We start from the raw sequence: 12932 nt of genomic DNA, 5'->3' as shown, positions 1-12932 counted from the left end.
CAGGGAGAGAGACAGAAGTGAGGACACAAGAGTGGGCATGGGAAGGAGAGTGAGAAGTGGGGAGAGGGCGGAGGGAGGGGGCCACAGAGGTGGGGGGCTGCTGGAAGGTACCTCCTTCTCCCTCACCTGCAGTGGAGCAAGGGTAGCCCAGACCCTCTGCTCCACAGTCCCTCAGCTCCCTGCCCCACCGCCCCGCCACCTCCCGAGGGAATTAAATTGCATCCAAACACTAGGCTCTGATTAGCGCTGGCCAGCTGGGCAGGAAGATTTATCATCCCAATTACGAGCTGGCCAAGACAAGCAGGCAGGATGGCGAGGGGTGGGGGGACTGGGTGAGCAGGCGGGGGTGCTTCAGGGAAGGGGTGTCAGAGCTGTCAGGGGAGGATGCCTTGCACTCCCTGCCCGGTCCCCACTCACCTCCAGTGGGAGCACGAGGTTAGGGCGCCTTCTCTGCTTTTTGATTATCTGTTTGGCTTCCACATGGAGATTGGAAGTTTGACCTTGTTGAGATGGGGATGTTTCATCCACCAAACGGTAGAGGAGGACTTCTGGGTAAAATAAGGGCCCTGGAATCGGGGGTGGGTGGCAGGAAGTTCTCCTTCCTAGGGCTGAGCTGGTCCTAATACTCTGGGCTTTCCTACAAAGACTCCATGGACCTCACAAAAATCTTTGTTCCTGGTGGGATCAGTTAAGTACCTAGGTGGCTCAGGATCCTGGGAGTTACCCGGTCCAAGTGGAACCCAGGCTTGATTTACACACCTCTGGTGATGGGGAGCTCACTACCTTCTGAAGCAACCCCTTCCATGCAGGGCTGTGCCAAGCCTCTCCCCCAGACCACTACAGCCAGCCTCCCCAGCACTTCCTCCTTCCCTCCCTCGCCCTGCCCTCCACTCTTAGCACATGTCTCAGCTGAGTCTTCCTGATAGCCTCCCATCTGTTCCCCGCTCCAGGCTGCCCCTCTCCCGTCCGCCTTCCCCCACGAACCCAAGTGGCCACAGGGGACTGCACATCTGGCCATCTCCCTCTTCTACCTGAAGACCCGCTCTGGCTCCCTGTCGTCTCCAGGAGATGTCCGGCTGCTCACAGGACATCCGAGGCCCTTCCTGTAGAGGCCCCCAGTGAGCTTCTGCACACTCAGCTCGTCTCACCTGCTCCAGCCACCCTCTGGCCCAGCCTCTAGCCACATCCCGTTTCTCAGAATGGACAGTGGTCTTCCTGCCGGCCAAACCTCCAGGCCTTGGCACACAGGCGTCTTTCTCCTGGGAGCTCCCAACCCCACTCTCCTTAACCTTTGAAACCCAACTCAGACGTCCCCTTCTCTGGGAAAGCTTTCTTTCCTTCTTCCCCTGCCTGCACCTCCTGAGAGCCCACCGCCCCATCCCCTCTACCCTGTGCTGTCCAGAGCAGGGCCAAGCATCCCGAGGTCAGAGGCCAAGACTCTACCCCCAGATTCCAGTGACCAGGCCTGGTGGGTGAGAAGAGGTCCCCAGTAGACACTTTATATAAAGCATTCAGCACAATATCTGGCATATTGTGAGCTTCAAATAAATAGAAGCCACTATGATGAATAGTTATGAACTGAGGTGGCTCAGTGAGTAAAGAATCTGCCTGCAATGCCGGAGACACATGAGAGACAGGTTCGATCCCTGGGTTGGGAAGAAACCCTGGAGGAGGGCTTGGCAACCCACTCCAGTATTATTGCCTGGAGAATTCCATGGACAGAGGAGCGTGGCAGGTTACAGTCCATAGGGTTGCAAAGAGTTGGACACGACTGAGCGACTGAGCGCACATGATTAATAGTCAACAGTAACAGTTATGACCCTCATAGCTGTCCAATAGGGTGCCATTTCATAGGTGAGAAAATCAAGGCAAGAAGAGGGGAAATGACTGTCCATACTCTCAGCTGGGATTCGGACCGCTAGAAGCAGCGTTTCTTTATCATGCTGCCCTGCCTTCCTAACTGGGTGGGCAAGACCATTTACCATCCATTCGGGAAATACTGAGTTGGCCAAAAGGGTTGTTTGGGATTTTCCATATGATGTTACGGAAAATCCCGAATGACCTTTTTGGCCACCCTAATACTTGTACACACCTACTAAGCGCCAGGCCCAGTGTGAATGCTACAGATATGGAAGAGACCCTGCCTTCATGGAAGGTCCTTTTCCCAGGAGACGAGAGATCAACAAAGTCGGCACACAAATGCATATCTAAATCGTAAAGCTTGCTCTGTGATAGAAAGGAAAAATCAGGGGCCTGTGAAATCAGGACTTGGCCTGGGGTGACCCAGATGGGGAAGCTCTGGCTAATCTAGTTAACTCTTTGCTGTCCAGCCAGAGACCACCCCTCCAGACCAGTTTAGGGCCTGGAAGAGGGGGCCGGTTGCAGCCCCCTGGCACACCGCCCCCCTCTACCCCAGTGCCGGCTTCGCCAGCCTGCCCGCCACCCCTCTGTCTCTTTGAAGACTGTCCCTTTACAACTGCCCTTTTTTCCACTGAAGGATTCAGACACAAATTGTACTTTAAATTCAATATCGGTCATTAATATTTCATGATTACAAAACGTTAAAGATAATGTCAGTGGAAGGAGCGTCTGCATGGGCAGAATGGATGACTCAGAAGTTCGGGGGAGAGGGGAGCCCGCATACTAAGTGGCCAGGGAGTCTTTGAGGTAATCTGGTCTGACAGGCTGCGGCTGTGCCTCAGTGCCGCGTTCTCGTTCTCCGAGGTGCTCACAAGGCTCCGCTGCTGTGTGTAAATATTTCCTTCCCCTCTGATTCTTGTCACCTCGCGTTTGTTGCACCCGGAGCAGGTGGGGCACCATGACCCCGCCACTGGACCCCCGCCGTGGTTCCCTGTTTTTGAGAAGCCAAATAGATGCTTTGGCAGAAGGGCACCAGGGTTGGAGGGGGAGTCCCCAGGGCATTGTCCTTGAGGCTCTGGCCTGGCTGTGGGAGCCCTGCCCACCCCCAGCCCCCAGGGACTGGCTTTGTGACTTTGGGGCCATCGCAGTTCCTTCCTGAGCCTCTACTTCCCAGTCTGCAAAGTGGGGATAACAATTTGTCCTCGTCTCACGGAGAGGGCAAGAAGCTGGAGTGGGTGGATCGCTGGTGCCGCTCCTGGCTTCATGCCTGGCACCAAAGACATATGACTCGGGGGCAGCTGGGTGAACGCCGGGCCATGCAGTCAGACTGGCTGGGGCCGGGAATTTGGACAAATGACTTCACCTCCCCGAGTCTTAGTTTCCTCATCCATACGTTGGGGGTGACATCTGATAGGTGGGGAGCTTCCGTGAACACAGCACTGTAAAGCGCCTGGCACAGAGTGAGTGCTTCAGGCAAGTGCACCGAGTCCAGATCGATAGATATCATTAACTGAGCACTAAGTACTGGGCTAAGTTCTTTCTATCCTATTTAATCCTCCCACCAGCACCATGAAGTGGGAACCACTCATTTTCTCATCCATCAATATCCCCGGTGAGACTTGGGCAGGAGTTGTGAATTGCAGCTCCGAGGGGAGGGGTCGCTAGCCCAGTCCTTTCCTTCCCCATGCTCAGTTACTGGGATGGTGTGGGGTCAATAGGGGTGGGGCCCCGAGAACAGAGTACCAGGAAAAGGAAGGCTGTGGAGCAAAGCTGTGGAAGAAACCAGGAAGACTTGGCCCCCAATCCTGGCTCTGCCACTGCACATCCTTGGGCAAAGCTCTTAATAGTCTGAGCCTCAATTTTCCCATCAATAAAATGGGTGCTGATCATTCAATAGAAGTACGTGCTAAAAAGGATCAAGCTCAGTGTCTATTAGGTAAACACTGTAAAAAAAATCTCTGCTGGGGAGAGGCCCCTGACACACTCTCTCTGTGAAATGGTAGCATTAGCGATTCTGTATGCTTCTCTTGCTGCTTCTGGAAGAGATTCACAGGGCAGAAGCACAACGCTTAACCCGAGAAGGGACCAGCTAGTGGTGGGCCATCGGGTGGTGTGACAGCTGGTGGGGAGATGCTCTGTGGGTAGGGAGAGGGGGTGTCTCTGCCCAGCAGCCCGGCCAGGCCCCCTGGCTGCTCAGGAAGCAGGTTCAGGGAGGTGAGGATGGGGAGCTGTCTGCCCACCAGTCCAGCCGCCACTTCTTCTCCAGCCACCTTTGTTATCTCCCTTTCATGCGGTGAAGTGGATTCAAAGGCTCGGGAGCAGCAGGCACTGAGGTTTGAGCCAGCTTTGTATTTTCTTTTAAACCGAAGTTGAAAGAGACGAAGGGAACTTCAGCCTAGGGACTTCCTCGGCTGGAATGGGTTGGTGGGGCCAGGGAAATGGGAGGCACCAGCCAGGGAAGGCGGAGGAGGAGAGCCGCCAGGAGGGCTCGAAGGCACAGGAGGGCCTTGGGGCCCAGCTCTGCAGAGGGGAGTCTGAATGGCGTCCACTCCCACCAAGGTTGAGACTCTGAGTATTCCTGCTGTCATCATCGGTTACTGGAGGCTCTGCTGGCTGCTGAGACCTGGAGAGCTGACAGGGAGGGGAGCTTGCGGAGCCGGTCTAGCATGGGCTCTGGCAGCGTTGCTCTGGTTGAGCAGGAGGCCTGCTGAACTGCCCTTTCCCCACTCCAGGCGTGCCATGAACCCCCATGCTCTTAGCCTCTCACCTCCATGGCCTGACTTGTCTAGACTCCATGTCCCAGGGCCTCCTCTTTCTTTCTCAGCTCACACGCCTCCCCAGCTGCACCACACTGCCTGTGACATGCGAGCACGTGTGCACACACACACACACACACACACACACACACACACACACTCTTCGACACAGGCCAATCACCTTGGAGTCATTCTTGACCCCTCCATCTCTTTCCTCCATCTCACCCCATCAGCAGGTCCAGGGGGCTCTATTTTCAGCCTGCCTTCAAAAGCTACCACTTCTCACCATTTCCATGGCTATCCCCCTGGGCCAGGCCACTATCTCATCTAAGGGCCCTGTTGCATGTAAATTCTAGTTGAGCCCCTGCTCCTTTCCCTCCCCCACCTCCCCCCATCCCCACCCTGCAGCCCCCAAACAACCTATTTTCAATGCAGCAGCCGTAGGTATCATGTCGGGCAACCTCCCTCCTCTGCTCAAACCCTCAATGACTCCCGGCTCATCTGGAGTCAAGTCCAAAGACCCATTGCAGGGTAGACACTCTGCCCCTCGCCAACCACACTGGCCTCCTGCTATTTCTCCAACTATGACCTCAGGGCCTTTGCACTGGCTGTCCTCTCTCCTCGGAACTCTCTTCCCTCCAGTGGCAGCATGACTCCCTCACTTTATCGAGCTCTCTTTTGAAAAGTCTCCTTCGCAGAGAGGCCTACCCTAAGAGAAACAATTCCCCCCCAATCCCTTTCCTCTGCTTTCTTCTTTTCCAGTTTCTTGTTAGCACTTAGCTGACATGCGAACACCCTTTCTCGAAGTTTCCTGAGGGTCTAGCTCTAGCCCATGCAGACAGGAGTTTTTTTTTAACCTTGTTAGGGGCTATATCTCCAACCTCTGTAAAAAGGACTGGTGTATAGTAGGTGCTCAATAAAAGCTGAAGGAACAAAGTCAAACTCAAGCCTGGGCCCTGCCTTTTTGGCTTGGGATCCTTCCCACATCTGTGATCCTGTGGGTCAGCCTTTGCCTACCACGCCCCCACCTCAGCTCTGCCGTCTCTTTTTGCCCTGCCCCCAGCCTTCGGCCCGTCCTCCCTGGGCTTTGCCCCGCCCACAGCCCCACCCTTTGGCCATCGCCCCTCCCTTCCATATTCGCCCCGCCCCCTGGCTCACCCGCCTCCATGGCCAGCACTGTGATGTTGTGCCAGCCGGCCGTCTCTCGGTCCAGCCCCTTGCCGGTGACGATGGCACCCGTGTCCGCATCGATATCAAACACCTGGTCCAAATCTGAGTCGCGGTCGATGGCGTACCTAAGAGGGGCAGGTCAGGGCTGATTGAAGGTGTCCTGGCGCCGATGGAGCCAGTGCCCATATCCCTCCACCCTTCCCCTAAAGAGGAACCACCTGCCTGGGAGACACAGGAAGCAGAGAGACCCTTTCCGACAGAGGAGGATTGAAAATGGATCTGAGTTTGCATCTCAGCTGCACTGGGCTCCTGACGTGTGACCATGGGCAAGGTTCAACCTTTCTGAGCCTCAGCTTCCTCAGCTGGGTAACCGGGCTAATAATTTGCATCTCACGGTCGTTGTGAGGGCGGGAAGAAGGCATAGTGCCCAGCACAGAGTTAGCATTCACGGGCTATTTGATTCTTATCTCTCCATAAGAGGTGACCCTGGAACTGGTCTTGAGAAAGGGACAGGATGGCATTCCAGGCATGGGGAACAGAAACTGCAAAGTGAGAATCATTCTGCAAAAGGTGCAGAAACGGCCAGAACTGGGAAGTGCGGAGGAGGAGGCTTGAAAACAAGCAGAGTGCAGAATTCGGGGCGTTGGGGGTCCTGGGGAGCCTAGAGGGATTTTGAGCAGGAGGGAGGGAGTTGGCTGTGCCGCTCCGAGGCTCTTCCGAGGCTCCAGACCTGGGATGCGGGCTGAGCCAGGAAGGGGTCTGAGGTCTGGCCGCCGGCCCCTCCCCGCCAGCGCAGCGCGCCAGTGCTAATCTGCGGCTTTTCAGTTGCCGCGTGAAAAAGCCCTTTGTTCCGCCTCCTTCCCGGGCCTTTGTGCGGCGGCTCCAGGCCTGAAAGGCCCGTGTCCAACACATGTCTCGGGCGGCGGCGGCCCAGAGAGGCCCCGCCAGCTCTGTCCGCCGCTTCCCCAGGCTGATAACGCGGGCGGGGGCGCCGCAGGCTGCGCGGCCTACAAAGGCCCCCGAATGCCAAGCAAGGGCTCTTTGTGCAGCGGGGACAATGGAGCCTGGTGGGGCGGGGCACCCCTCCCGTTCCTCCAGCTGGAGGAAACAAGCCCTTCCCGCATCTTCCGGAGCCAGAACCGGGACACTGAGGACCACGGAGAGGACGACACCAAAACACCCCCTTCCCTACCCGCACTGAAACTTGAAGCCCTGAGATGACCCTTCAGTGGGCCTTGGCTGCATTACCAAACCGCTCCAGGCCTCAGTTTCCTCATCTGTTGAATGGGGATAATGATATCCAGTGCATGTGGGAGGGGCTTCCCAAGTAGCCGGTGGTAAAGAACATGTCTACCAATGCAGGAGATGCAAGAGACATGGGTTTGATCCCCAGGTGGGGAAGATCCCCTGGAGGAGAAAATGGCAACGCACTCCAGTATTCTTGTCTGGAAAAATCCCTTGGACAGAGCAGCCTGGAGGGCTACAGTCCATGGGGTCACCAGGACTCGCACACTGCTAAGCACAGTAGTACCCAGTGGGACTGTGGAGCTCTGGGAGCAGTTGGAGCTGGCTTTGAATCCTCTGCTTCTTATCCACCTGGGTGACCTTGGGCTAGGCACTGGACCTCATTGGCCTCTGTTTACTTGTCTGCAAAATAGGGTGATTCATACCTCACTGGTGTGGGTTAGAGGAAGTAATCCATGGAACTGGGCAAAAGTGACAGCCCTTGCTGTTTTCATAGTCACTGCTGTAGTGGAGGCGGAAGCTTGTGGCAGACTGCGAAGGGCTGGGCATGAGGGTGTAGAGGGCATTCCAGCTAGTCTCCTGAGGCCCTAGGTTTTTTTCTTTTTCAGCCATGCCACACAGTATGTGGGATCTTAGTTCCTTGACCAGGGATTAAACCCACATCCCCTGCATTGGAAGCAAAGAGTCTTAACGACGGCACCACCAGGAAGGTCCCCTGAATCCCTAGTTTAATGCCGCCTCCTCTCGCTGAGTTGCTAAGCCCACATCCTCTTTGGCCCTGATCAGCCTGGGTCCTCCTGACCTGGGTGAAAGTGTGTGAGTCAGATCCAAGATGACAATTCCTCCCATCAGAACAGCACTTAACAGTCTGTAGGCTTGCTTTTCCGCCAGCCATCCCTCCCTTCGTTCCTTTATGCCTAAACATTAGTTGAATGCCTTCTCCACGCTGCTCTGTGCTAAAGTGAAAGTCGCTCCGTCATGTCCGACTCTTTGCGACCTCGTGGACTATACAGTCCATGGAATTCTCCAGGCCAGAATACTGGAGTGGGTAGCCTTTCCCCTTCTCCAGGGGATCTTCCTAATCCAGGGATCAAACCCAAGTCTCCCGCATTGTGAGCGGATTCTTTACCATCTGAGCCACAGGGGAAGCCCACTCTGTGCTAAGCTCTGGGGGTAAAATGGTAAATGAGACAGATGAGGCCCCGCCCTGCCTGGCATCTTGTGAGGCTGATGTGTGGTCAACCCATTTTGCAGATGAAGACGAGATAGGCAGCTTCCCAAGCTTAGCGCTGCCAAGTATGGTTGTGCAGGCTGTGTCCTGCGCAAAGTTAATAGGCTGAAGAGGGGAAGAGGGGATGAAGACCGGCTGGTGGTGTTCTTGCCCAGCCACAAGTGCTAGCTCAGGAAGCATCTTCTCAAAGGAGGACCTTTTCCTTATTTATGAAATGTGCCACATGGGCTAGTGTAACCCTGCCTAAGGTTGCACAGGGACTGTCAGAGAACTTGAATTTGTACCCCAATTTGGGACTCTATACCCAGAGTTCTTTCTAGTGCATTGAACCATGTGAAGCAGCAGTGCATGGAGTCTTGGGTCACCATGGACTCAAGCCTGAACTGCTGGATGTTTGGGTCCAAAGGAGGTGGACCCAGACTCTTGAGTAGTGTCGGCTCAGCTGGAAGGAACCACGGAGACCTCCTCCTGATTTTACAGGTAGAAGTGAGTCCAAGAGGCAACAGGGGCCCCTGATCGCCTGGTCGGGGCTGGGCATGAGGCAGGGCTGACGGGAGGATGCCCACTGCCTTCTTCTGTCTCCTCCTCCCTCTGCTCAGACCTGTCCTCTCTTCTCTTTCCTCCCAGTTACTCTTTTGTTTCTTCCTGGAGGGGAAGAGGGGGATGGATTCTAAGTGGAGGCAGCTGTTCTCAAGGCCATGGGAAGGGAGGGGGGCGTGGGGAGCCGCCATCAACCAGCTAAAGACTTGGGGCTGCAGGTCTGTGTGGCTGCCTGGCCCAGGTGGCTTTGTTCCAGCTCAGGGAGCCAGCGAGCGAGAGAGAGAGATGGGTGCAGGGCACGGCACGTGGCAAGGAGCGTGGCCTGGCACACGTGGGGGGCAGCGGGGGAGGCTTGAAGCCCTCCCTCAGCGGCACTCGAGTTGTGTGTCTGGTCTGTGTTGCAGGTGGTCAGTGCGTGTGTGTGGTGATGTGTTACGGCTGGAAGGTACAAGAGTTAGGCGCTCAGACTTGGAGCAGGATGCACAATGACCCAAGGCAAGCCACTTCATCTTTGAGCCTTAATTTTAAGGAAAATGGAAAAGTGATTTAACTCCTATTTTGCAAGTGGTTGGGAGGATTATGTGCCTAGCTGGGGACAGGTGCCTAGTTGGGTTCCAGGAAAATGAATCTATGAGTGAGCACTATTGTTATTCTAATGACGATTCAGAAGTGTCTGGTAAGGGGGACACAGGACCCCCCCAAACCCAGCGTGTGGTCTGCGGGCCTGGGGCTGGGAGGTGCCATGCATGGATGTGGGAGCGTTGCCAGGGTCTGAGAAGGACAGGAGGCATCTGTGGTCTAGAAGGTTCTGCTCAAATCTCAGTTCTCATTTGGTCAGCCAGGACCTGGAGGGCAGGAAGGGGAACAGGAGCAGGTGTGAGTGGAAGAGTGCAGTGAGAGTGTAGGTTTGTGTCCACTAGTGTGTGTGTGCACAAGTGCAAAGAAAGCCTGGGAATTGTGGTCAGGAGTGGGATCTGGTGGCCATCTGCCGAGGTTTGAAACCTAGCTCTGTGACCTTGAGTCAGTCACTTAAGCTCTCTGGTCTTTGGTTCCCTCTTAAAAATGGTGCTAATAATAACACCTACCTCAGAGTGGTTGTGAGGATTAGACAAGTACTACCAATAAAACACTAATAAAACACTTTTAACAGCACTGGGCCCCTGCCACATGACGTATGGATTAGCTCATTTTTATTTGCTCAGCAAGACTCTGTGCCAGGCTGGTGTAAGGGCTGCACATGCAGGAGCCCCTCCCAGCCTTGCAGATAACTGTCATCACTGCCGCTGCCATTTTACACATGGGGAAACTGAGGCTCAGAGAAGCCAGGCGCCTTGCCCTGGGGCAGACGGGCTGACGGGTGGCAAAGCCAGATTCCCAAGCCACGTGTGTCTGTGCAGAGTCCCACGTCTAACTAAGAGCAGCCGCCTCAGGGCCAGCCCACTGCACCTACGGGTGCCCCCACACCCTGGGAACAGCACAAAACCCTGCTGTTGTCAAGGTCAGGGTGAGAGAAGTGGCCAGGGTGCGCCTTACTGGCTTGAGGGCCCATGTGGGTTTTCGCCACTTAAATATGTGCATATATAGCTCACGCTGGCATGATAAATATGAAAGTGTGCAGACTCATGCGTGTCCAGGCTGCCCGGTGCTCCTGTATCCAGGCTCGTGTACACACACGTGCACACGCAGCAGGCTAAATGATGCAGTCCCTGCCTGAGCTCCTAGTGGGGGAGACTCTTCACAAGCAAAAGGGGCTGCTCCTCTGACCTGGGGATTCCTCTCTGCTCACTCCATCCTGCCTTTTTACTCTTTCCCCTCCCCCACCCCTTTTAAAGCACACCCTCAAAGCCCACACACAATGCCTAGAAATCTGTATGGGGTTAGTACTGGTTGCAGAATGAAGGGGAGTACTGGGTGTCCAGACCACCAAGAAAAATGGTAAGGTCCATTTCCTGAGGACCTACTATGTTCCAAACACTTAATCCTTCCTCCAACCCTGGGACCACTGATCACAGAACCTGGTCCATAGTAGACATTTAGTACTTTTTTTCTGAATAAATGAATGAGGCAGGAACTACCATGACACCCATTTTGAAGATGGGAAAACTGAGGGTTTGAGTAGGTGCAGTGATTTTCCCATAATTCTGCAACTGAGCTAGGATTCATTCCAGGTTTTCTCTGACTCTAAAAAGAGTACGTCAAGGCTGTATATTGTCACCCTGCTTATTTAACTTATACGCAGAGTACATCATGAGAAACACTGGGCTGGAAGAAGCACAAGCTGGAATCAAGATTGCCAGGAGAAATATCAATAACCTCAGATATGCAGATGATACCACTCTTATGGCAGAAAGTGAAGAGGAACGAAAAAGCCTCTTGATGAAAGTGAAAGAGGAGAGTGAAAAAGTTGGCTTAAAGCTCAACATTCAGAAAACGAAGATCATGGCATCTGGTCCCATCACTTCATGGGAAATAGATGGGGAAACAGTGGAAACAGTGGCAGATTTTATTTTTTCGGGCTCCAAAATCACTGCAGATGGTGATTGCAGCCATGAAATTAAAAGACACTTATTCCTTGGAAGGAAAGTTATGACTAAGCTAGATAACATATTGAAAAGCAGAGAGATTACTTTGCCAACAAAGGTCCGTCTAGTCAAGGTTATGGTTTTTCCAGTGGTCATATATGGATGTGAGAGTTGGACTGTGAAGAAAGCTGAGCACCAAAGAATTGATGCTTTTGAACTGTGGTGTTGGAGAAGACTCTTGAGAGTCCCTTGGACTACAAGGAGGTCCAACCAGTCCATCCTAAAGGAGATCAGTCCTGGGTATTCATTGGAAGGACTGATGCTGAAGCTGAAACTCCAGTACTTTGGCCACCTCATGTGAAGAGTTGACTCATTGGAAAAGACCCTGATGCTGGGAGGGATTGGGGGCAGGAGGAGAAGGGGACGACAGAGGATGAGATGGTTGGATGGTATCACCGACTTGATGGACGTGAGTTTGAGTGAACTCTGGGAGTTGGTGATGGACAGGGAGGCCTGACGTTCTGCGATTCATGGGGTCGCAAAGAGTCAGACATGACTGAGCGACTGAACTGAACTGAAAACCCATATGCTTTCTGTTGCACCCCATTGTGGAATGCTGGGAGGAAATGAAGTGTTCACTCTCTCTCTGGTCCAGCGTGGGCTTTCCTGTTTTTGACACTCAAGGGAGACTCACAAGGGGGCTGGGGCTGGTAGGGCTGGGGATGGGCTGATAAATAGCCAGTCTGTCTTCAAGGCTGCCTGATCCAGAGATGGGCCCATCTGAGCCCTCTCCTCTTTCTCTTCAAAGCCTTCCAAGACTTCGCACTGCCTAAGGATAAAGTCCCACACCTTCACCTGACATTCAAGGTCCTTCTCAGCTTGTCCCCAAGTGCCCCCACCCTGACCTCCTCTCTGGCCCCAACCCCTCTCCCATGAGCTCATTCAGCTGACCTCACTGCTCCTGAACTTGACCTCCTGGCTCCCTGATTCTGTTCCTGCCACCAGGTCCTCAGAGCCCCTCCACCCTGGATGCTGCCCTTCCACTCCAGCCCCATCCTCTTTATCCTTGCTCCATCCCTTCTTGGTGCCCAGAGAATGCGCCCCTCCTTGGAGCTCCTGAGTCCAAGCCCCTGCTCAGCCCACTGAGACTTAGATCTGTCACTCGATTCACTCACATGGGGCCCCAGCCTTCCCCTTGCCCTCGTCTGACTCTCTGTGTCTCACGCAGAGGGGAGGGCACTGCATAAAGTTGGAAGCTGTTCAAACTACAAAGAGAATCAGAAAGAAGAAGTGTTAGTCACTCAGCTGTGCCCAACTCTTTGCAACCCCATGGACTGCAGCCCACCAGGCTCCTCTGTCCTTGGGATTCTCCAGGCAAGGATACTGGAGTGGGTTGCCATTTCCTTCTCCAGGGGATCTTCTTGACCCAGGGATTGAACCCGGGTCTCCTGCACTGCAGGCAGATTCTTTACCAACTGAGCTCTGAGGGAAGCCCTAAGATAATCAGAAGCAGGGGTGAAATGGCAGAAGGCTGGACTCAAGAATCAGACAATCACAGGTTAAATCCCATTCCTTCCCCCTTCAGGCTGAGTGACATTGGGAGGGTCA

The 12932-nt window shown here is 54.2% G+C and overlaps 1 protein-coding gene across 2 annotated transcripts in view; it reads right to left on the bottom strand.

Annotated features, from left to right (window-relative positions):
- CDH22 (cadherin 22) overlaps nucleotides 1–12932 on the bottom strand; it is a 142656-nt gene that overhangs the window by 18763 nt on the left and 110961 nt on the right. For both annotated transcript variants that reach the window (XM_027558383.1, XM_027558382.1), the window contains one exon: nucleotides 5775–5911. In XM_027558383.1, coding sequence (XP_027414184.1) covers nucleotides 5775–5911 — 137 coding nt within the window. The remainder of the gene's footprint in view (nucleotides 1–5774; nucleotides 5912–12932) is intronic.

The sequence above is a fragment of the Bos indicus x Bos taurus genome, chromosome 13, assembly GCF_003369695.1.
Source record: "Bos indicus x Bos taurus breed Angus x Brahman F1 hybrid chromosome 13, Bos_hybrid_MaternalHap_v2.0, whole genome shotgun sequence".
NCBI lineage: Eukaryota > Metazoa > Chordata > Mammalia > Artiodactyla > Bovidae > Bos > Bos indicus x Bos taurus.
This window is presented reverse-complemented; position numbering and strand designations above follow the sequence as displayed.